Source organism: Eptatretus burgeri, chromosome 17 (genome assembly GCF_056783735.1).
Source record: "Eptatretus burgeri isolate ZD-2024b chromosome 17, Ebu_testis_v1, whole genome shotgun sequence".
In the NCBI taxonomy this organism is placed as follows: Eukaryota; Metazoa; Chordata; class Myxini; order Myxiniformes; family Myxinidae; genus Eptatretus; species Eptatretus burgeri.
Window position 1 is genome coordinate 27,546,671 of NC_140977.1, and position 25,782 is coordinate 27,572,452.

Here is a 25,782-nt window from a genome sequence, read left to right on the forward strand (position 1 = left end):
GGCACTCAGGTCTTTGAAGACTGAGATGCATGTAATGCTATTATGGTCACGAATAAATAAAAGCAGAGCCGCTGATCCAGATTTCACCCTTGTTATGGGCTCGTTAGGGCAACATACTGCTAAATCGTTCATTCGTGACATATATATATATATATATATATATATATATATATATATATATATATATATATATATATATATATATATATATATATATAATATTTTTTTAAGGTTGAGAGAGAGAGAAGGTTGGAAGAGGTGGAGATAGTGAATCTGGAAGTGGGGTGGATCAGTAAGGATGAAGTGAGGACTGCTATGAAGAAGATGAAAGTGGAAAGGTGGTTGGTACCAGTGGAGGCATGGAAGTGCTTCGGAGAGATGGCAGTGGGGTTGTTAACCAGATTGTTTAATAAAGTCTTGGAAAGTGAGAGGATGCCGGAGGAGTGGAGATTAAGTGTACTGGTTCCGATTTTCAAGAATAAGGGTGATGTGCAGAGCTGTGGAAATTACAGAGGGATAAAGTTGTTAAGCCACACCATGAAGTTGTGGGAAAGAGTAGTGGAAGCTAGGTTGAGAGGAGAGGTGACGATTTGTGAGCAGCAATATGGGTTTATGCCAGGAAAGAGCACCACTGATGCGATGTTTGCTTTGAGAATGTTGATGGAGAAGTATAGGGAAGGCCAGAAAGAGTTACATTGTGTGTTTGTGGATTTAGAGAAAGCTTATGATAGGGTGCCAAGAGTGGAGTTGTGGCATTGTATGAGGAAGTCGGGAGTGGTGGAGAAGTATGTGAGGATGGTGCAGGATATGCATGATGACAGTGTGACAGCGGTGAGGTGTGCGGTAGGAATGATGGACCGGTTTTAGGTAAAAGTGGGATTGCACCAAGGATCGACTCTGAGCCCTTTCCTGTTTGCAATGGTGATGGACAGGTTGACGGACGAGATCAGACTGGAGTCTCCATGGACTATGATGTTCGCGGATGACATCATGATCTGTAGGGAGAGTAGGGAGCAGGCTGAGGCGAGCCTCGAGCGGTGGAGGTACGCACTGGAGAGAAGGGGAATGATAGTCAGTAGGAGTAAGACGGAGTACATGTGCGTAAATGAGAGGGAGGGTGGTGGTATGGTGTGGTTGCAAGGAGTTGAGGTGGGGAAGGTGGATTGGTTTAAATACTTGGGATCAACTGTCCAAAGTAACGGAGAGTGTGGGAGAGAAGTGAAAAAGAGAGTGCAGGCAGGATGGAGTGGGTGGAGAAGAGTTGCAGGAGTGATTTGTGACAGAAGGGTAGCTGCAAGAGTGAAGGGGAAAGTATATAAGACGGTAGTGAGACCAGCTATGTTATATGGTTTGGAGGCGGTGGCGCTAACAAAAAGACAGGAAGCAGAGCTGGAGGTGGCAGAGTTGAAGATGCTGCGATTCTCGTTGGGAGTGACGAGGATGGATAGGATAAGAAATGAGTATATTCGAGGGACAGCGCAGGTAGGACGGTTTGTAGACAAAGTGAGAGAGGCGAGATTGAGATGGTTTGGACATGTGCACAGGAGGGAAGCGGAGTATATCGGGAGAAGGATGTTGAAGATGGAGCTGCCAGGCAGGAGGAGAAGAGGAAGGCCAAAGAAGAGGTTCATGGATACGGTGAGGGCGGACATGCGGGTGGTTGGAGTGTCAATGGAAGATGTGGAGGATAGAGCGAAATGGAGACGGTTGATCCACTGTGGCGACCCCGAACGGGAGCAAGCCGAAAGAGGAAGAAGAAGATATATAATATTTTTTTAAGTCTTTTTTTTTTTGCCATCACAAACCTTCTCAAGGAATTCAATACAAGCTGCGAGGTCAAGACCAAAATCGATGAAGACCCAATCTATTCCCTCCCTCTTGTACTCTTCTTGTTCAAGGACAAACATGTGGTGGTTGAAGAACTGCTGTAGCTTCTCATTAGTGAAGTTGATGCAGAGCTGCTCAAAGGAGTTGAACTTTTGGGGCAAGAAACAGGAAGTAAGAAACAAACGGGCAGAATAAAATGGACATGGTAAGCAATCATTATTGAATCTTACAAGAAAAAAAAAAAAAAAAAGGTTCCGAAAGCACAAAATGCCATTTGTTCATACAAAGTCTTCGTGAGAAAGAAAGGCGAGTGCTCTAACCTCAAATATCTCAAACCCAGCAATGTCCAGTACGCCAATGAAGTACTGCCGTGGGAGATCCGTGTCCAGCGTTACATTCACACGGTGGACGAGCCATTTGAACATACGATCGTAGATTGCCTTGCTCAGAGCTCCAATGGATGCTTTGCACTGAGTGAAACCAGCGAAGATCATCAAATTACACTCAATTACACAATTACACAATGTGAAAACTAGAAGGGCACTCGGTCGAGCGCATACCTCTGCCATGGCACGCTTGAACCACGAGAACATGTCGAGCCCAATACATTTTTGAAATATCATGCTATACAGTACTATATCGTTTTTGGCTCGATCTCTCAATGGTGTGAATCGCCTAAAAAATTAAATAACTCTCGTATCCAGATTCGGGATCTTCACCAAAATTGAATCAATTCCTCCTTGTCACACACCCAACCTGTCCACGGAGTTTCATCCGAATCCGTCCAGAACTTTTTGAGATATCGCGCTCGACATAGTTTTTTTGTCCCTTTCTCTCAATGGTGAAGAATCACTTTAAAAAGTTCTAGTAGTCGGATCCGGATCTTCACCAAAATCGAATCAGTTCCTCCTTATCACAAACACCCAAACATGTCCACAAAAGTTAATCCGGATCCGTCCATAACTTTTTGAGATATCCTGTACACAAGCAGACAAACAGACCAGAAAGGGGTGAAAACATAACCTCCATCACCTTCGGTAGCAGAGGTAATACCAGTGAAACAAAGATGTTTCTCATAATAATGAGTTTGACCATTGTGTTGACAAGGGTTGTATGTGATCAGTGATTGTGGTACTTGTTGGAAGTACCAACGCGAAGAGAGTGCAAAGCATGCAAAGGTATACAGTAAATCGGTTTTTAAAAGCGCGTACGCACGCACGCACGCGGCATGCTTCCACACTGCAAGCAACGACTCGGGTGCATCCTCCATGCAGACATAATTATAAGCTTTATATTGTTGTAGGAATATATTCTTGGTGCTAACTTTACATAGGATGTGAGTTATCTTCCATATTGCATGTATTAGAATAAGCAGAAAGTAATTTAATTGTGATATGATATACGTATCGTTTTATGTACAGAAAGATGTCTTCGACCTGCCCCAATGTTTGTGTCTAAAACTACCATTCCTTAGAACACCCATTTTATGTTCTTACCTGTGTAATCTGGCTTTCATGTAACATGACAGGCCATCAGGTGCAAATCTGGGCAAGAAAAGTCAGGCCTCTGTCCCGACCGAGACAGAGAAGGAAGTCCATCTGAGTGACAGATCGATGGGTGTGCCTCCACCCGCAAAACTGGGCCCCAGATCAACAGTGGCCGAGAGGGGAGGGGCTAAGTGTGTCATCAGAGTGGATAGGGGCAGACCTTTTAATGATGGGTGTAACCCACGCAGGGGAAGGGGGGGGGGATCCTGGGAACCTCAATGGGGAATACACACATGAGTTGATACGAGGTTTCCCCCTCAACAGCACCCCCCCCTTTTACTTTTCTGGTCTCCTTCATGCCCACCCAGAAAACCGTGCTCATTCTCTTCCTCGTGCCTGGAATCGGACTGCGGCACAGATTTGTCCCATTGCCTGCTCGTGTCTCCACAGGGATCAAGATGTGTCCTGCCAGGCCCAGCCAGGGTATCTCTGTCCTGTCTGTCTGACTATTATTGGTGGGGCAACTTAGCATAACAATTGTGCATTTTGTGAGGAAAGCACCAAATTTGGCACACTAGTAGCCTATCATATTATGAACAGATTTGGATATTGGGCCATCTCAAAATTTTTGATGGCAGTGGAAAATGGCTGCCACAGCCATCAGCAGCTGAATTTGAGATGGCCCAATATCCAAATCTGTTCATATGTTAGGCTACTAATGTGCCAAATTTGGTGCTTTCCTCACAAAATGCACAATTGTTATGCTATATTTAGCTAAGTTGCCCCACTATATCTATCTCCTGTGAAATGACAGGCCTTAAGATGGAGATAATCAAGGTTCCCATTCGTTCGTTGATCCGTGGGTGCGTATCTATTCGTAGGGTTAAGGGGTGTTTATTGTTCATGATCGATTGATATTCTTTGTATTTGAGTAGGGTTTTAAAGGCCAATCTTTTAACATGACTGTGCATTCACACAATGGTCTATTTTTCAGGAATTAAAAAATAAATATATAAAAACTCGGAAAAACATTTTCATAAAAGAGTAATTACATATCTTCGATTGACAATGCAGACGGTGACGTGCAGATCAAGCCTCAAGGGCGGTGTACAAAAATGTTTTAATACACCAAAAAAAAAACAATAAATACAAGGTGCAGGGAGGTGAAATTCTCTGTGTACGAGGTGTAATGCACGCAGAGCAAAACGAGTGTTCATTTACATCTGTAGGATGCCTGATAAATAAAGAAGATACAAGTCTGGAGACGGCGATGGTTCACGAGCAATGTACACGGTTCGCCTTTTTATTTTTTGACCTTCGAGGGGACGCCACGGGCAAACTGGCGAGAATCCGGAAAAACGTAAATGATGAAAGTTGTAGTACTCGAAGAGCACTACTTGCATACCAACTTTCATTCGAAACAGTTGAAAACCCGAGGAGCTCGATGCCCAATTTATTGATGTTTTTGACATTTTCTAAGTTCGTGACCTTGACCTTGGGACGAAAATGAAAAATCGAGCTCCGTGGGGCTATGCAGGTGCCATTGGGCTAACCAAATACCGAAAACCCCTACCAGATTCGACAAACCCCCTAGGAGAAGATGTAACTTGAAATCGGCTACCCCCTAAAAACACGTTTTTTGGGCGTGGCTCTGCCCATTATGGGCACACCACGCCCATTCTCTGGAAAACACAACTAGATCATGATATAAACCTCCCACCCAAATTTTATCAGGATCGGATCAAAACCCACAGAGCTATGCTCGGGACAGACAGACACACACCCATAACGAATATAGTGGTCACTTACTGACTCGTGAACCAATAAGCACATTTGATGCTAGGCCGAGGCTTCAGACACTTTGGCACGCTCATGAGCTGTACCGTCGAAAACGAAACGTTCCAGAGGACAAAGAAAACGGTCATCCTTTGTACATGTATCGTTTCAAAATAACGACATTTCTTACGACGAAACATCAAATCTTCCGGTCTCCTTGAATATTGAATATTTCAAATAAAATAATTCCAACTGGTCATTTTTGAAGGGATTTTATACCAGTTATATTATAAAACCACTCGGTCTCTGAGTGAATTTGGGTGGCTCGGATCACGATTGCAATTGCGCATTTGCAATCTGGTAAAGGACAAATTGGATGCGGGTGATTAGTGCCATTTGTCTGGCGACTCCCCTCGGTCGCTTTTTAAGATCAGGCGTACGACAGCGAATAAGCGTGGTGCATCTCCTAGTTCAGTGGTCACTCTCGGCACGGCATTGTGGTGGAGAGGCAAGTGATCCAGCTCGAGGTAACTGAATCAGTTGGCCACCGTGACCGCTTTGACGCAGTTTGCCAGAATTCGAGCCAGGCAACCGGCCAAACCAGACGACTGCAACACTATATTTGATGAAGTGGATTGCGAGAGAGCTTTTTATATTCGATGAAGTGGATTGTGGTTGCATTCCGTCAGCAGCTAAATAACTCAAGTAAATCAATGATTAGTGATTAGAAAGACCTCCATATTTAACAGCTTGAAGCTATAGTAATTTTTAATGTAAATATGGAAAAAGTGATAAAATAAGAGGTGGAAGAGCTGCGTGTCAGCATTTATTTGTTACTCTTTCACGGCCAACCCGTAGCAGCAAGACGTCACAAATTTTGGGTGAAGGTACTTTAGGATGTGGACAAGGTTTTAAACTACCGCAGGTTGGCCTGGAAGGCCAGGTTGGCCTTTGAGACCACGATGGAATGTATATTGGGATTTGGGGTCAGGCATTGCTGCCACCAACTCACAGGCAAAAGCCAACTACCATGAGGCCAATAACTCCATTGCTGTTCAATGTCCAACACATCCCGAAATCACCGCCGGTAAAAGTTCAGCCGCATAAGGCCAGCAACTCTATACGCTTTCAATGCACATGTGCCAGAACTCCTACATCATGTTCTTTTTCCCCGTGCAGTGCCGGGTACCACCCCCCCCCCCAAAGTATATATATATATATATATATATATATATATATATATATATATATATCATATATATATATCATATATTTACGGCTTTGATGAGTCTTAAAGAGATCCTCACATAGTTAAAGTCAGTTATTTCATAGTAGGCCTACACTTTATTATAAATGCCTGAAGTGCGTGTTAAATCGGTCTGTGTTGCGACTGTATAGTTAGAAATTCCATGTGTTTGTCATTTTTCTTATTCCACATTATTTTCTTCAAGCCATTTGCCACATCTCACAGCATCATGAGCACATTCTCCTCACAGACGCCCCCACAACTGCTTCAAACTGGTTCCATGAATGCCTGAGACAATATTGTTACGGCTGTGGAAATTCGCAATACACCATAAAGGGTCCTGAGATCAGTTAAGACGATAAGTAATTGTGTAGTTAGATTTCCCCACCGTTGTTTAGAGGGAATTTCTGCGATCCTTTGAGACAGGTGTTTTTCTTTTCTCCATCATTATTTTGGACCAATCATCCCCCAACAACCAAATCGCCACCACCAACAACGCCCCCAAATAACTACAACACACAACAACCACCTTAACCACAACGCCAACCATCGCCACCAACTACAACCACGAACCAACCACGCTCAAACCCTCACCACAACAACCACCACCATCTTCGCCACTATCCGCGTTTACAAACGCCATCCTCCACGGACCATGTGGCAACGATTTCCACGGTATAAACCGTCCAAGAACGCACGCAGGATTGCCAGAATAAAAGCTCTTGCGGAGCCTGCACTGACTTTTCCCGCCTGTTTCTCCCGCCTAAATTCTCCGTGCTCGGTGTGGTGGAAGTGCGATCCGAGCCAGGGGGTCAAAGGTGAGAAAAGGTGGGGGCCTCTTTTTGAGGGAATAATTCCCTGGCCCTGAGCCAAAACTGACTCCCCCGGCCCCCGCACGGGGCGGGGTGGAGGGAGAGCGAGAGGGCAGGCCCCCCTTCGAGAGGCTTCTCCAAGAAGCTCGAAGGGAGGCGGGGCCGAAAATAGGGCGGAGCGAAGGGCGGAGCCCCGCGCTACAAAAGGCGGACAGCACGGACCTTGAGATTCTTCCTGTCTCCTTGTCTTCGAGAGTTCCTGTGTTCTTCTGTTTTTTTGAGCTTCTGGGCTGGTCGTCGTCTTCTTGGCACTGGTTGTCTTGTTGGTGGAAGAGGTCCTGCGCTTGCGACTTGGCGAGCGGCCTGTCAACGGAGGCACGGATGGGAGATGCGGCAGCGCCGGTTGTGTGGTGGACCTGCGCGTCCGGACGAGGAGTGCCGGAGAGGGTTCGCCGGCCGCGAGAGAGGTCGGGGCCAGGCGCGACCATGCTGTCGGTCATGGGAGAGGGAATCACCGGCCACAAAAAGGGAAGTCATTTCTCTTCCACTTATTTCTTTGGGTTTTTGTATGCATGCTGTGGCGCCGTGTCCAACAAGTTAGAACTGCCTAAGTGACTGTGCATGTATGTACATTGCTTTAGTCGGTAGTAATTCTTTCTTTGCATTTCTATTTGTGTGCTGTACATACGTGCATGACTGTTATTCATTGCTTTGCCTGCATACGTGTGGTTTCAATAAATTTGCTTGTCGAACTGTTCCCCGTTTCGTTGCGTCCTATCCTTTGTTTGAAAGTTCCATCTTGCATCACGGAAGGAATTGGTAGAAGGGTGTAAGCACCCGGTAACGAATCACGTCCGTCGGGGCCGGCGATGACACCGCTCGGTTATCACTGAAGCATGGAACGGACCGCTTAAGCGGTTCGTGTCCTAGGCCGGCCAGCGGCGAGGTACGATCACCCGGTTAACTACCCGCGCAGGTACTTAGGTAGGTCGAGTTTGGCGAACAACCCTATCCTGCACGGGTGGCCGATTGGCACGATTGTGGTGGGGTCGAAAGACCCACAGGTGACTAGCTCCTGGCGGTAGTTCCAAGGAGGGTCACAACTGAATTGTCCATTCCGATGGGCGACGCAGTCGCGATTCGAGTTACGTGGCCGATCACACACCGGGCGGACCAGAATTCGTAACAATATATTGTGTCAAATCCCAAAACCAAAGCGGCTCAAAACCCAAACCCGAGGCGGGGAGAGGCTCCATAAAGGGGAGAGTGGAGAGCCTCTCAGGAAAGGGAGAGAAAGACCGAGAGGCTTGGACCTTCGCAGATCCAGAGACTCTGAGATTTAGGGGTTTCCGGACTCTGTGAGGCTGCTCTTTTTCTTATTTTTGAGGGTCCTTTGGGACCTTCTCTGTATCCTTCCTTTTGCTTTGCTTGCTGGATCTCGTCACTTTCCTTTGCACTTTATCGATTAACGCTGGCCCTTTAGGCCTGAGTCGACGTCGTAGTAGTAATCATCGAGTAATTTCTCGCCACTCGCTATCTCAGCTTCGCTACTTGTTCTTCGTTTTTCGTTCTTTCCTCTAAGGGCGTAGCCAGGCTGAGGCAGACGAGGCAGTTGCCTCGTCGCTCATTTCCTGAAATATGATCTGACCTGAGCCCTCTGGCCATCTGAGCTTCCTGGGGAGTAAACTATCAAAGCTACCCGGCAGTGCTCTGAATACTCTTATCTCCACTCCTATCACAATACCTAAATAGGACAATACCCCCCACCCCATTCACCTCATCGCTTTTGGACCTCTGGCTTCGCCCGTGGTCCTGCATCTTCTGTCTCTGTCCTTTTGCTATCTTCCTTATTTCTTCACCTTCTGCCCTTGTGCACATTCGCCTACATCTGTTATCTACGTTTCTGGATCCTCTGCCTCATCTACATCACTCGGGTGATCCGCCGAGTGATGCATTAAATACTTACCTTGAGTAATGTCACTGGCTCGTGGGGAAACGCCTGAGCCGGGGCTGTACGAGAAGCGGGAGCAGAGGGTTCCGGTTTCATTCAAGATGTGGGAGCCAGGATCAACAAGTGTGAGGTATGCAGGAGACCGTCCTGTCCCCGTCTATCTCTTTTTGTCCTAATCTCATAATAATTGCCAATCACTCATCCTTCCATATCAGAAACATGTACCACTGAGGCTCCCAAGCATGTACCACGTGTAAATATGTCAAAAGCAGTCAACACATAAATGAAACACAAAGATCCACTCACATCTCTCACCTGTAAATGGACGGAATAACCAATCAGCTCTCACCAAGTCAATTAAATCCAGGTAGCTAGGATTATATAAATAAATCGACTCCTCCCGTGCTCTTGTCACCGAAGAAAGCTGCATAAAGCAACCAAGAAAGGCCTACACAAGGTAAGCCCTTTGCTGTTTTAAACCCTTTCCAGAGTTTCTCCACATTTGTGTGGAGAACAACCAATCACACAGAACTCAACCATCCGTCTGCCACCCAGATGATTGTTCTTGCTAATGAAAACCATTCAACCAGAAGGCATGTGATGTGATCGGCGGGAAAATCGAAACATGTGGAGTGTGACGAGCACTCCGCCGATAGGATGATCAAAGGAAATTGGATGCACCTGAGCTCAATTGGGAGTGCCATAGCAAAGAGGATTGAATACTCATGGACGCAAGACATTTCGACTTTTGATTTTTAATTTGTAAGAATATCTAAAAAACAAGCTTGAATGAGCTAAGATCCTCGTCCTCTTCATGATGACATCATAAAAACGAATATGACGTCATTGTGATGTATCAGGTTTGCGATAAATCATTATCTGTGCTAATGCCCGGCTTGATTCCCGCAAACAAAATTCAAACAGCTTGCCTAGTTTTGGAGATAATGGTATAGGCGATTTCCATTAGCGGCGATATGACATTAACTTTTTTTCTAGGAAGAATTTCCAGAATCGGAGATGGTTACTGCCTGCGCGTGGGCTTTCTGCATATACCTGGCAAATTTCACGAAGATCCGATGAAAATTCTGGGTTGTGAAACAAAAAATGTCAAAAAATAGGAATGACGCCATAAAAATTGATATGACGTCATAGTGATGCATCATGTGCGGTAATTCATCTCTGCTAATGCCCTGTTCGATTCCCGTAAACAGAATTCCAAAAGCTTGCCTAGTTTCGGAGATAAATTTTCAGGCGATTTCCATTAGGAGATATTTTGACGTCATAACTTTTTTTTCTTGGAGGAATTTTCAAAATCCGAGATGGTTACTGTCTGCGCAGGGAATTTTTACATATATATGCCAAGTTTCAGGAAGTTTCGATGAAAACTGTAGGCTGTGAAACAAAAAAGTCCACAAGAACAACAACGTGAATAAGACTTGAGATCCTCCACGAGGATCTAAAAAAAATTCTACTTTGTCATTATGGGGTATTTTGTGTTGCTCAGTGACAAAAAAAAAAAAAATCTCAAAATAATCCATTTTAAATTCAGGCCGTAACACAATAAAATGTGAAGAAGTCAAGGGGTGTGAATACTTTCTGAAGGCACTGTATACAGTATATGGTGTGCAATCATATATGGTACATTGCAGCATCCCATCAAGTCAACACAAATGTATGGTTACATTCCAATCAATGACAAGATTCAATGGCACAGAACATTCATGAAACAAACTTGTGAGAAACTTCCATGGAAATTAAAGTAAAGCCAGCCCACCTGATCCATGTTTTGGCCTTTTTGTACAAACTCGTTGCCGACTTTGACTTTTGGCCTTGTAATCGCTTGCTGCAACTCTTTCGAATCTACCATTAGCATCTCAGCCAATACATCAGCCACTGTACCCACGGGAAGACATGACAATATAGTGTGATCAGAATATGATGGATCATTAGTCATCTACAACATTGACGGCTAATCACATTAACTTGTAGTAGGGCTCGGCCAACAATACCTTCAGTAGATTCCACATCGGCCTGCTCTTCTCGTGGCTTTTGTTTGAACTTAATGTTTCCAAAATGCAGGATTGCGCCAACAAGTCGGTACAGGTATTTCTTCTCATCTGCACTGAACCCGAGGATGTCAAAAGCTTCCTGTGAAGTAGACAGCAAGCATAAGAATGGGTACACTGAATGCTTTAATTTCATGGGAACATTAATCTCCGGCATCGAAGGTGGACGGAGGTTATGTTTTCACCCCTGTTTGTTGGGTAGTCGATCCAGTCGAAAAATATATATATTTTTAATTTTTTGAAATTTGTTCTACCGTTATTATCAGTATTTCCGTCGATATGTTTGTGGGGTAGTCGATCTAGTCGAAATTTTTTTTTTTTTTTGAGATTTGTTATACCCTTATTATCAGCATTTAAAATGGCGATTTCAGTTAATACAATGGCGATTTCGATGAAACTTGGTTTGTAGGTTCATACCATGACCAAGTTGTGTGCAAATGAGAACCGTTGCTATGGACACCACCGTTGCCCATCAAAGGGACTGAAATTTTTGAAAAATCATAAAAATTAATGTTTTTTTCGAAAATCAAAAATCGGGCCACGAGCGACTGTGGACAGTACATTCAGCCATATTGTCAAAAATTTCCAGCCGGATCCTATGAAAACTGTCGGAGAAGATAGACTTTGAATGAACCCTGGTCGAAAACAATAAAAAAAAATCGAAGTTCGTTATATCTCAGAGACTACGAGTCAGATATACATGAAACTGGTATGGTAGGTTCATGGTATGTCCTAGTTATGTGTGAGAAAGAACCGTTGCTTTGGGCCCCTCCGTTGCCTAGCAACGGCTGAAAAACCTCTAAATGTGGGGGTATTTTAACGAAAAAACAATCTGCAGCATTAACTCTTGAAGCTCGAATCATGAATTTTCTTGTGCTTAATCCTCACGTCATTCCCCATCGAACGGGCCCTTCGTGTCAGGTTCTATTGGGTAGGCGACTACCCATGTCCACCTACCGGCTTGTTTGTTTATCTGTTTGTTGGTGAACAGGATGTTTCAAAACGTTATGGACGGATTCGGACAAAAGTTGGTGGACTGTTTGGGTATGTGACAAGGACAAATTGATTCAATTTTGATGAAGATCTGGATAATGAGTTTTTTTTAATTTTCAAAGTGATTCTTCACCATTCAGAGATAGGACCAAAAACGACATATAGCATGGTATTTCAAAAGGTTTTGGACGAGTTATGACAAAATTTGATGGATGACTTGGTTAGGTGACAAGAACAAGCCAATTAGAGTTTTAGTTCAGGTCCGAATCCAGATCCAGTCTGTCCGTGGGATACAAAACATAAACTGTTCAGCCTGAGGGAGGTATGCACGCTACTGAGTGCCATTCTAGTTTGTTGTTGTTGTTGTTTTTTTTCAGCTCAGGGTGAGTGACCATCTCGAGTTGCATTAGAGCATCCCGTCAAGTCAATTACAAAGTATGGACTGGCACCACAAGTCAACCATACCAGGCAAGACAGACAGATGGACAACCTCCAACATGAAGGTCATTAGAGTGAGCCAGCTTGGCTTTTACCAACAATGCGACAGCAATATGGAAGTCCTCCTGACATCAGCTCTGGATGCAAAATTTTCAAATAGTTCATCAAAAAAAAGTTAAGAATGGCACAAATATATCTGAAGCAAACATTTCTGGGATGGTACTTCAACATCCTTGTCACTCGGCCAGTGCCTCGTGTATAATTGTAGAAGAAACGAGTTCCTCAAAAGGAGGGGGGTCAAACTCACATCTGTGAACTGGAGCTCCTCTTTGTCGTCCATGTTGTCCACTGTTGTGACTCCTTGACTTATCCAGTGATAGGAGTGTGGGTCCATTTTCAGTTTTAGTTCAGCTACGACAGGTGTACAGTTGAGAACATTGTCATGTGGCCTACCAGCCAAACACTGTATACAAGCAAAGAAGAAACTACACAGTGCAACGTTGAGCATTCTGGTAATTTTCCACATAAACTATTCATTGAGGTCGTTTTGTTTTTTTAATTGTCGCCCACCAAACTTTGTACAAGCAAGACCGGCAACTGGGACACAAACTCACCGAGAAGCTCAGGCTTTTGGCCGGACAAGAGCTGGTAGAAGATGTGGTAACTTCTCTCAGCAGACTGCTGGCTAATGACGCGAGACTTCTCGAGGAGATCTGAAATAAATAAATAAACAAACAAATAAATAAATAAATTAAATTAAAACGCCAGGTTCTTGTTTTTGTTGTGCTTTCGTTCAGCCTCTCATGGGACTTTTCTCCGCCTGAAAACAGAGAGCATCAGTTCCCAGTGTGGTGCTTTTCATATTTTGGAAGTTGGTGATCACTATAGTCCTTGCGAGTCAGACGTATGTCTGACACCATCAAAAGTAAGACACTTTGTTCGCAAAGGGAATTAAATAAACGAGGCGGCCACGATTGCTTACACGACTCGATGTCTGCTCCCGACAGCTTGGCAGAGGGTCCAAAGTGAATCCGGATAAATTTGCCCTGTTTGGTGGGGTTGGAGAATGTTTACACATCAGTTGTGAGACCTCATGATTGGAGGAAAGTGCTCAGCCTACTCCATCAGTGTCCAGTCAACTCATGCAGTTTAAATGGGTTTTAAATTGGAAACTGTATTGTAGTTTACAGTTAGATTTATTACACAGCAAGTAAAGTTTTTATCTCTTTTGTGTTGTACAATTGTAATTTGTTGATGGGGACTTGGTCTTTGCTGCCAGAAACATCAAGGTTTTCCCAACTCACGAAACGGGAAGAGTTGTTATTTCGTGTAGTCTTGGCATTACCAAAGGCCTCCAGAACCGGATTGGCTTGAATGATCTGATCTTCCAATGAGCCCTGTGGACAGATGTGTAATGTAACAGCTCGAGTCATTACAATGATGCACCTGCCCATCGAAATCCGAAATGTCACATTTTTCTATCGGGCCATCTACATATTACATATGCAAGAACAGAGAACTGGAGGAGCTTGAAAGAAAAGGGGAATGCTTGGTACATCTGAAGTGGGAGACAAGATGTGGGAAGGGGATGGGAGGAAGTGGTGGGGTGGGTCAAAAATTCTACTTTTTCTCAGGAAGTAATATGTCGACGGCCCCTTTATTAATTAATAAAAATGGATCTCGAGGGTCGTTGACCTCACACCTTGCCATCCTGCGCAACTTGCTTGGAACCTCCTCCCCCAATGTTTGCAAAATACTGGATGACTTTCTTTGTGTTCTCCGTCTTGCCCGCTCCAGATTCTCCGCTGTGGTGGAGACGAGACATCTTGATGCACTCACTCTTCCTTTGTGAAAAGTGCCTTTATGATCCCGTTCAGTCGGATGATTTTACTTCATCATGTAATCTATAAATGAGGGTCAACCGTGGTTCACCCGCACCGATTCACATCAACTTAAAACAAAAACAAAAAAACAAATAACTTTTTGCCACACTCGACATTTTTGTCTTGGGAAGGATGCTTTGGTGCAGCTGTGACGTCACTTCATAGATGTGCTGCCGGTGGATGTGTTGAGTTGCGCCAAGTTTCTTGTGGAGTGCTTGCAAAGTAGCTTCAGCACTCAAGCAAGCACTCCATTTGAAACCGTTGATAAGGAACGGCTGGCTTGGCAAGGGTAACTGAATACAAGGGTAACTCGGTGCTTGGTAACTGAATACAGCCAAGGTGTCTACTCTACCTTGTCTATATAAGAGATCCCTCAATCTTTTAATATTAACCATCTTGGGCCAACCACTTCCAAAAATTTTAAGGAAAATTCCCTGTACGGATTTATTGTTAACAGTGATGAAGATAAAAACATCACAGACAAAATGGGAACAACATTCAACTATTTTTTTTTTACTGTGCGTGTACTACGTGTACATACGTGATGAGCATTGATTGGTTCACACGATCTGAAAAAGAAAAGGTAGGGATTACAAGTGAGACATGAAGGTAAAAGGCAAAACTGAACGCGATTGTATTACACTACTCGCAAATACCACCCGTCGCTTCGCTGACGGTAATACTAAAGGAGGGAGGGAGAAAAAGATGGGGGAAGAGGGAGAGAGGGGTGGGGGAGAGAGAGTGGGTAGAGTGAAGAGGTGAAGTGGAAAGTAGAGAGGAGGGAGGGGGAGCGATGAGGGGTGGGGAAAGGGAAGGTAGATGCGTGGTGGAGCGTTAATGATTTTATACTGTCTCATCAAAATAATTCTGCATAAAATAACAGTGAAGATGGAAACAAAATAATGTCTGAAATCTATTTTCTACTGGTTTTTCTGATAAACACGGTCCGGAGACAGACTCCTGTCCAGACATAAATACTGCCCGGACGCGTCTGAGCCAAGCTATCTGGAGACAAACACTGCCTGGACGCATCCGGAGCCAAGCTATCTGGAGACAAACACCGCACGGACGCATCCGGAACCAAGCTGACCGGAGATAAACACCACACGGACACGTCCGGAACCAAGTTAGACAGAGACAAACACCCGTCTGGACATAAACACTATCCGACACGTCCAGAGACAAACCCTGCCCAAACACAACCACCGTCTGGATATGTCCAGAGACAGAGAGCGAGAGAGTGAGAGGAGAAGGGGAGGAGAGAGAGAGACAGAGAGCGAGAGAGTGAGAGGGGAAGGGGAGGAGAGAGAGAGACAGAGAGCGAGAGCGTGAGAGGGGAAGGGGAGGAGAGAGAGAGAGACAGAGAGCGAGAGAGTGAGAGGGGAAGGGGAGGAGAGAGAGAGACAGAGAGCGAGAGAGTGAGAGGGGAAGGGGAGGAGAGAGAGAGCGAGAGAGCGAGAGAGTGAGAGGGGAAGGGGAGGAGAGAGAGAGCGAGAGAGCGAGAGAGTGAGAGGGGAAGGGGAGGAGAGAGAGAGCGAGAGAGCGAGAGAGTGAGAGGGGAAGGGGAGGAGAGACAGAGACAGAGAGCGAGAGAGTGAGAGGGGAAGGGGAGGAGAGAGAGAGCGAGAGAGCGAGAGAGTGAGAGGGGAAGGGAGGAGAGAGAGAGCGAGAGAGCGAGAGAGTGAGAGGGGAAGGGGAGGAGAGAGAGAGCGAGAGAGCGAGAGAGTGAGAGGGGAAGGGAGGAGAGAGAGAGCGAGAGAGCGAGAGAGTGAGAGGGGAAGGGGAGGAGAGAGAGAGCGAGAGAGCGAGAGAGCGAGAGAGCGAGAGAGTGAGAGAGGAAGGGGAGGGAGAGAGAGAGAGCGAGAGAGCGAGAGAGCGAGAGAGCGAGAGAGAGAGATGGCGAGAGAGCGAGAGAGCGAGAGAGCGAGAGAGCGAGAGGGGAAGGGGAGGAGAGAGAGAGCGAGAGAGCGAGAGAGCGAGAGAGCGAGAGAGCGAGAGGGGAAGGGGAGGAGAGAGAGAGCGAGAGAGCGAGAGAGCGAGAGAGCGAGAGAGCGAGAGGGGAAGGGGAGGAGAGAGAGAGCGAGAGAGCGAGAGAGCGAGAGAGCGAGAGAGCGAGAGAGCGAGAGAGCGAGAGAGCGAGAGAGCGAGCGAGCGAGAGAGCGAGAGAGCGAGCGAGAGCGAGAGCGAGAGCGAGAGCGAGCGAGAGAGCGAGAGAGAGAGAGCGAGAGAGCGAGAGCGAGAGCGAGCGAGAGAGCGAGAGAGCGAGCGAGAGAGCGAGCGAGAGAGCGAGCGAGAGAGAGCGAGAGAGAGCGAGAGAGAGCGAGAGAGAGCGAGAGAGAGCGAGAGCGAGCGAGAGCGAGCGAGAGAGAGCGAGAGAGAGCGAGAGAGAGCGAGAGCGAGCGAGAGAGAGAGAGAGAGACACAGAGACACAGAGACACAGACACAGACACAGAGAGACAGAGACACAGAGAGACAGAGACAGAGACACAGAGACACAGAGAGACAGAGACACAGAGAGACAGAGACACAGAGAGACAGAGACACAGAGAGACAGAGACACAGAGAGACAGAGACACAGAGACACAGAGAGACAGAGACACAGAGAGACAGAGACACAGAGAGACAGGGACACAGAGAGACAGGGACACAGAGAGACAGGGACACAGAGAGACAGGGACACAGAGAGACAGGGACACAGAGAGACAGGGACACAGAGAGACAGGGACACAGAGAGACAGGGACACAGAGAGACAGAGACACAGAGACACAGAGACACAGAGAGACAGAGAGACAGAGAGACAGAGAGACAGAGAGACAGAGACAGAGAGACAGAGAGACAGAGACAGAGAGACAGAGAGACAGAGAGACAGAGAGACAGAGAGACAGAGAGACAGAGAGACAGAGAGACAGAGAGACAGAGAGACAGAGAGACAGAGAGACAGAGAGACAGAGAGACAGAGAGACAGAGACACAGAGACACAGAGACACAGAGACACAGAGACACAGAGACACAGAGACACAGAGACAGAGACAGAGACAGAGACAGAGACAGAGACACAGAGACACAGAGACACAGAGACACAGAGACAGAGACAGAGACAGAGACAGAGACAGAGACAGAGACAGAGACACAGAGACACAGAGACAGAGACAGAGACAGAGACAGAGACAGAGACAGAGACAGAGACAGAGACAGAGACAGAGACAGAGACAGAGACAGAGACAGAGACAGAGACAGAGACAGAGACAGAGACAGAGACAGAGAGAGAGAGAGAGAGAGAGACAGAGAGAGACAGAGAGAGACAGAGAGAGAGACAGAGAGAGAGAGAGAGAGAGAGAGAGAGAGAGAGAGAGAGAGAGAGAGAGAGAGAGAGAGAGAGAGAGAGAGAGAGACAGAGAGACAGAGAGAGAGAGAGAGAGACAGAGAGAGAGAGAGAGAGAGAGAGAGAGAGAGAGAGAGAGAGACACAGAGAGACACAGAGAGACACAGAGAGACACAGAGAGACACAGAGAGACACAGAGAGACACAGAGAGACACAGAGAGACACAGAGAGACAGATATGGGGGAAGGGGAGTTAGCAGCGATAATGTTATGCTTTATGAACAAAAAAAACACACACACACACACACACACACACACACACACACACACACACACACACACACACACACACACACACACACACACACACACACACACACACACACACACACACACACACACACACACACACACACACACACACACACACACACACACACACACACACACCAGTTCCTAAAGTTATTTGTACCTTGAAAATGAAAACACAGAATATCCACGTGTGTGATTAATTTGTTGAAAAAATTGGCACCCCTTTATATGAACTTTTGTAGAGCATTACTTTGCTCCTGTTTAGAACACAATTGGGTAGTACAGCATTCACACGAGATTGTTTGAATGTGCCTTATTTTCCTTCATCTGGCATTTTCCACAAACATTGGAATGTCCCTTCTCTTCTTTAGTTTGCCACATAACACATACCATATCAAGGGGCCTTTTCTATGCCCCTGGCATTTTCCCCATGATACTGGCACCCTGACCAAATTCCAAATTCCTGCCCGAACCAGCAGAGGGCATTGCATCAGCGGCACAGCCACGCCGTCAGCTAATGATGCCACCCCGCAACCTATGCTACCCCAGGCAAAAATAACATTCCTTTCCTGTAGTAATTCTCTGCAGACTACTGTAGTATATGAGAGTACGACTCTCATATACTAAATTTGTAACTGTAGCATTTTTGCCTGGGGCATACGGACGAAGATGATCAACACTGGTTGGACATTTCACAGTTCACTTTGTTGATGAAGCTCGTTTTTACTTTAAAAGCACAAGTACTGAAATTGCACACTGACAGATATGACTTCTTGTTATTCAGACGGTCAATGCATAAGTTGACTTCTTTTTTTTCTTCTTCTTCTTCTTCTTCTTCTTCTTCTTCTTCTTCTTCTTCTTCTTCTTCTGCCATATGTAGCACAAGGCTGCTGGTTTGCATCATGCTTACGTTGGGAGAACAGCTGTTTCCACTGATGCAGTGTCCCCTGCAGATGTTTTTTTTTTGTTGTTTTGTTTTTTTACAGTATCTAAGGCTCGTAGTGGAGCTGATGTGCACGTGCACACACACGAATAAAAGAAAAACAGAGAATGATCTTGGGGGAAGTGCCGTCACTTCCCAGGACACTCTGGGTACTAGTGACGTCACAATGGCGCCGCCTTTCACAACGCACTCAGCAGGGCATTTCTGAAGGAGAAATTTCCTCCTCCCCAAGGATGCCAACATATGGGCGTTATACGTGCTGTTATCCTTTTAAATGCTGAACATCAAGCAAGGAAGCAGCACGTACCATTTAAAAAATCTTTGGTATGACTCGGCCAAGGTTGGAACCACTGACCTCCTAGACCCGGAGCAGACACTCCAACCATTGCACCACCGAGTCTGATTGGAGCGGGAATTTGGAATCTCTTCAAGGTGTCGGTGATAACTCGCCTTCTCTTCGTGAAAGACGCTGTGGGATCTTTAACCTTCACTAAAGCCGGCAGATGGGACACCCAGTTTAACATCCTTCTGATGGACCACGCGTGCATTGATGGCTCACCCTGCATGCTGAACACCAGGATAACAGTTTATAGCTGGGTCGTGATTCAAACCGAGGCTAGACAGCATGGTGTACATACTGTACCTCCAGCCTATTCTGCGAGCCCCTATCAGTTGGGAGCAAATCGCTTTGGATTTCATATTTTCATTAAGAAGATGAATGAAATGACACAAGACTTGAACCAAGTCACCAGCCACAGGTAAAGTGGACAAGTAAAAGAAAAGGTGATGCTACATCACATTCCATACATACTTATAAGCATGTCATTGTAGGCATTGTCTGAGACGGAGAAGAGATGCGGTGGCAACTCGTTGCGTTTCTTGCCACGATACATCAATGCCACCTTTGCACCATAAATGGGCAACCACTTGTACGGGTTGATGGTGACGCAGAACAGGCCAGAGTAAGTCTGCAAAACAAATCCTTTCAATGGTATATCGATGACATAATTAATTTTGTTTAAAAATAAATAAATAAATAAAAACAAAAAAGAAGCCAATTAAAGCAGTTCTCGGTTTGTTTGTTTTTTGTACATAATATCTGGGCCCGTGGAAGAGTGCGGTGACAGTGAAAGAGCAACACACGGACAGTTGGTGCCACAGTTGGACAAAACAAGTAGGGCAAGGAATGAACAGGAAAAGAGGAGAGGGGGGGGGAAACAAACAAACAAAGAGACAGACAGACAGACAGACAGACAGACAGACAGACAGACAGACAGACAGACAGACAGACAGACAGACAGACAGACAGACAGACAGACAGACAGACAGACAGAGAGAGAGAGAGAGAGAGAGAGAGAGAGAGAGAGAGAGAGAGAGAGAGAGAGAGAGAGAGAGAGAGAGAGAGAGACCAGCAACCTGAAAATAAGAGGGTTGGGCTAGGTGGGGTTAATGGGGGTAGATAACATCACAGGTAGGGATTGGGTGATGATGTGAGATGGTCGTGTACCACTTGCTTGAAGCCCTGGAGGGGAAGAGTGCAATTGAATGGCTACAATTTTATTTTATTTTTTACCACGTGCACATGTGAAGCGAAAAGCGGAGTGAAGCAATTGGTTGACTTTGTCTGTCACTCTCTCTGTCCACAAACGGAAGGTTATGATTGAGGAACAACTTAACACGAATCGGAAAACGAACCTGCAGTTCAGCAGTACTTTAGCTCTGAATTTGTCCCGATTGCAGATGCACAGTGAGGAGTGATAATTTTTCTACTCTGTCTGGCAGTCAAACAAAATTGGAAATCATTCCAAATAAGAAACTTACTGTTTTTAGTGACATTCGAAAGAACACAAACAACAGGCATGAGAAATAATGCAACGTGTTAAATAAGGTGGCGTAAAAGACGCCGCATCAACTGCAGTCAACTTCTGAAAATCTTTTTTCTACAACATTTAAAATCTTTATTTTATTTAAATTTAATTACACACTTGAACACGAGAACACAAGTCGCCTTTTCGGCACTTTTAATACCCTTCCGTTTAGCAGTACTTGGGGGAATATTACGGCATTTTATGTCATCACGACCAATCAAATTTTCCGCTCACAGACCCCACCCATGCCCTTGTTTCTCAAGACTGCACGGGGTAAGGTGTTCTATGCATGCTCCAGTTGTCTCTTCTTTGATTGTTTTGTAACTTTTTGCTTCTTTCTTTCTTTCTGCCATTTATCTCCGTATTTCTACACTAGAAGGGATTCGAGTAATTTGAGGTAGGATGCTGAAGGAACTGGCTCACGTCAACTTATCCTGCTCCTCGCTCCTTTTGAAATTGCCCCCCATACCCATCAGCTGCCCTCTCGTGCAGACGTTTATGGTATTAAACGTGTAATCAGGACCGACCATGTTATAGGGATGAACGAGACGTGAAGGTGTCAAACTCACGTAAATGCGCATGTTGACGTAGCGCTGACGCAAGTTGTGCAAGACAGCTGCTTCATTGAGGAAAGTGAGATTGGCCATGTCATCTGCTTGCTCAAACTTTGGCGGGTTCATCTCAAAAGTATCAGCTCGCTTCACCGTCACAGTCTGTGGATGAACAAATTGAGAGAAACAGGAGTTTGATGCAGGATATAAATAATTCCTGAATTAAAACTTTTAAAGGATGCTTCAACCATAGTGATACAAGGCTCAAGGAGTAGCTTGTACGCACATGACAGATTCAGGAAAAAATACCTCGGTGAACATGGGCTTTAAAATTAATCACAAGGACGACATCAGTAGACCATGGACAAATATATAGGGTAAATGGGATTTGAACCTGGGTTGCCCACATTACTAGTCAGGGATTCATATGGGAACATGACTAGGACAACCCATTTGTTGTTGTTTTTTTTCTGATGGAATCAATAAAAGTTGATCGAAATATGGTAACCGCTGTGGGAACAAGATTAACATTTCAGACATTAACCCTTGATAGGAGGAAAAGAGGGAAACGGGATAGGGGCGAGGATTGATACAGGGTGTGAGTGAGTCGGAGTCAAATGACACCGGTCTCACGATATGGCATGCCATGTTCAATATAGCAGCTTTCCATTCTCATTTGTGTTCAAGTCTGTTATAAAGAAGTTTTTTTTTGAGATATCAAGGCAGTTCTACAAGATTCTGCCATTGACTTCACTTGATCCAAAGAGGTTTCCTTGCACAAAAAATGATTTGGCTCTTGAAAAGTTTTCCTCCAGCAACAAGCATGGAATATTAGTAAGGCGGCATTTTGAAAATCTTACAAAAGGTGTAAATAGGCGAAGTGGAAAACAAAAAAAAAATTGGTGAAAATATACAAAATGCCTGAAACTGTGTGGCTATGCAACGAGGTTTACAGACGAAAACACTTCTCTCTCTCCTTTCATATTCAACACCATTTGCTGAGCCATGGCTGTGATCCTGATGCAGTGCCCCCTGTAAGTAATAGCAGGCATTTGTAATTTTTTTCAGGGTGCCGGCAATCGCTCACCTACTATTCGCGAAGGACACCATGGAACCTTTGATGTCCACCAACTAATGCAGGCAGACGGGACGCCCAGTTTAACGTCTATCCGAGGGACGGCACACACATTCATCTCACTTGATTGCTTCTGGGATCTGTTTTAAATGAATTATTTGACTGCCCTGTGATCTTTAATGACATATTTGAGAGAAGCATTTTGAAAAAGAACAGGTTTATAAATCTCCATTGTCAGCTGAATGGTAATGAGGAATTTCTTTTACAATAAAACTTCAAATGAATTGATATTATATCATTGTTTGAAAGATTTTGTAAACTAGTTGAAATATTTAAATAATTTTAAATGTACGACATGAGTTATAATTTGCTCATCTCAGTGGAGAAAAGTGATTTTTAATCTTTCTTGCATTGACTAGTGGATGATGAAAATATAATACACATTGACATGCTAACAATTGGTTTGGTGTGCCACGAGGATCGAGTAAACTCAAAAAAATATGTCATGAAATAAAAAATGGTCATCCTGCCAGTCCAAGGAAACACTCAACTGCTGCACTGATGATGATGATGATGAACAACGTATTCAAGGATAATATTGTTTGATTAAAATACGATATCGATTTATAAATGCAAAGTTTCTCGGTGAATGTTTATCCAACATTTCCGAGAGATCGGTGCAGGCTGTCCACTTACGGAACGTGCCGTGAGCAGGGCTTTGCCATGCTGGAAGGGAGAATTTGGCTTCAAAGAGACCAGAGAAAGTCTCTTTCTATAAAGTCAGCCGAGAGCATGACTTGAGTCTTTTTCTTTTAACGTACTCTTGTTTACGTCCCAGCGGATCATATCTCAAGCAAATTGCAATTTTCACAGGTAAGAACAACGTCAGGGCCCATATACATATTCCGTTGGTGAGCGAAAGGTGGGTCAGATGAAAAATCCCACTATTTCTGCTTACAGAATAATTTGATAGTCCTTAACGTAACAGAAAGGTGCAGTCCAACTTTGAGTCATGTAGCCATTTTACTCGGAAGTAGAGATCTGATAATTTTGTGCAGTAAAGTAATGGGACCAACACCTGATTGTTTAATGGCTACGATATCTACAAGGTCTCCAAGGTAAGCCTATGTGTATCAGATTATGGTCAGCTTCAACTCACAGTGCCCTTCGAGCTCTTCAGCATCACCGTGTTGCCCTTGTCCTGGACAATCTCTGCCTGTATAAAGCCCTCTTCAACGTCCTTAATCCAGCAGTTCTTCTTGACATCAAATGCCTTGCTCTGGAACTTTGCCTTCTCCTGAGGCGATGGTACCAGAAAAGGCATCGGATCTTCGCCATCTTTGCATTCGCCCTTGTAAGGCATGTCGGCACTCTATCTGTGAGCACAAACACGAGGCCACAAAGGGTTAAAATTGGATCACATTCAGTAAAGTATGCCAAGGGGCTTTTCCTATATTTGTGTTACTCCTGGCATTATTAGAAGATGCAACCATACAAGGAGGTTGTGAAAAACTGCCCACTTGGGAGAAAAAGCCCATTATTGAAATGTTAGAGGTCTATTTATTACATACCTACATGAGGCTAGGTATGGGGAGGGGGGACGTTCATGCCAGCATTTATATGGTATGTACAGGGTGAGAGTGGGGTGGCAAACATGTATGTGAAAAGCATTCGTAAGTCAACAAGCAGGTATTTGTAAGTCATTAAACAGAAATTTATAAACCCACAAGCAAGTGAATACGTGACTTTCAAAATGACGTTTCAATGCTCAACGAGGCATTCTGCTCATGCACTGCAAGTGTTTTTTCAGTGACTTGGTTCTGCTTGCCAGGAACTTTTAACCTGCTGTTACAATGCAAAATCTGTCATTCAAATGGTTTTTTTAAAACATAATTTTCAGCATTGTCAAGAGAGTGGCAATTTCATAAAGGTTAACCATAATTGTTCTGTTCCTGAATTCAAATTGGACTCACGAGAAGGACATACGAGAAATATCCATGGATGAGAGGAGTTGGGTTCATACAATTTCTGGTTAATACAATTAACTAGCGGAGGCCATGATTTGTAACAAAAATATACCCACACACACACAGAAATCGACACTTCTCCTTTCACCAATAGATACAAATATCTAATATAATTTATCTTGTGGCCCCAGAAATAAACAAAAATACATCTATTCATAATGGCCCATAAAGCTCCCAGTCCCCCCCCCCTCAACACAGACATAATAGTAAATATCATCATTACAAGAAGGTTTGGATAAAACGCACCATCTACGAACCTCGGCCTTTCATGAGCGTACGTTGTCGGGAGTTTTGCAGAACGGAATGCAAGATATCAACTTTTAGGACGAGTTTATTAGGAAGTTCTCCAACTGTTTTGTTGTGCAGAGGCACACCTCTGTCACTGGTACGCTTACAAATACTTTTGGGTTCTTTAAACGTTTTCTTTTTCATCATTTCATGCTTCAATCCATATCTGGGAAGCATGAAATATGTCAAGGCTGCCTCGATTTACATCGTTATTAGGGGTTTCCGTGAATCATATTGAAAGTTAATATTCATACATTTTTAAAGTCACTAATCGGGCATTTTTAAAGTCAATAATCACACATTTTAAAAGTCACTAATTAGGCATTTTTAAAGTCACTAATCAGGCATTTTTAAAGTCAATATTCATACATTTTTAAAGTCACTAATCAGGCATTTTTAAAGTCAATAATCATGCATTTTAAGATCAATAACATGCATTTTTAAAGTCAATAACATGCATTTTTAAAGTCAATAAGCAGGTATTCATAAATTTATAATCAGGCATTTATTTGTAGGTTCCAAAGAAAACATAAACCTACAAACAGGTATTGTAGGTTAACAATTAGGCATTTGTAAATTTAAAATCAGGCATATATGCAAGTCAATGTTTTCAGCCATTTATAATCTATTACCAGGCATTTGTAAGTCGATATATAATCAGGCATCTTTAGATCGATGAAGACATTCGTAAGCAAGCTGTTGGCATTAGTATCAACAAGTAAAGATTTTGTTACCTTCAAAACCTCAGCCCAAAAATCTAAAAGAAAGACATACATTTGGTCATGCATCTCATACGAGACTCCCATTTGACTTTAGAAATGCAACCATTTTGTAATTACCCTTAAAACCCTGTTCACACACAAAAAGGATAGACTTTAAAAATAATAATAATAAATAAATAAACTTTCAGTGTTTTC

At 44.3% G+C, this 25,782-nt stretch overlaps 1 protein-coding gene across 2 annotated transcripts in view; it reads right to left on the reverse strand.

Annotated features, from left to right (window-relative positions):
• Positions 1 to 25,782, reverse strand: part of LOC147009617 (myosin-16-like) — a 68,595-nt gene that overhangs the window by 39,760 nt on the left and 3,053 nt on the right. The window contains exons 2-15 of one of the 2 annotated variants that reach the window (XM_085861414.1): positions 25,600 to 25,622; positions 23,710 to 23,926; positions 21,494 to 21,637; positions 19,868 to 20,024; positions 15,021 to 15,048; positions 14,299 to 14,401; positions 13,901 to 13,993; positions 13,579 to 13,642; positions 13,211 to 13,309; positions 12,904 to 13,007; positions 11,109 to 11,247; positions 10,874 to 10,992; positions 2,148 to 2,297; positions 1,806 to 1,976 (exon numbers count right to left, since the gene is read on the reverse strand). In XM_085861414.1, the coding sequence (XP_085717540.1) occupies positions 1,806 to 1,976; positions 2,148 to 2,297; positions 10,874 to 10,992; positions 11,109 to 11,247; positions 12,904 to 13,007; positions 13,211 to 13,309; positions 13,579 to 13,642; positions 13,901 to 13,993; positions 14,299 to 14,401; positions 15,021 to 15,048; positions 19,868 to 20,024; positions 21,494 to 21,637; positions 23,710 to 23,913 (1,575 nt within the window). In that variant the 5' untranslated portion in view covers positions 23,914 to 23,926; positions 25,600 to 25,622. The remainder of the gene's footprint in view (positions 1 to 1,805; positions 1,977 to 2,147; positions 2,298 to 10,873; positions 10,993 to 11,108; positions 11,248 to 12,903; positions 13,008 to 13,210; positions 13,310 to 13,578; positions 13,643 to 13,900; positions 13,994 to 14,298; positions 14,402 to 15,020; positions 15,049 to 19,867; positions 20,025 to 21,493; positions 21,638 to 23,709; positions 23,927 to 25,599; positions 25,623 to 25,782) is intronic. The other variant, XM_085861415.1, reaches the window with a different exon arrangement.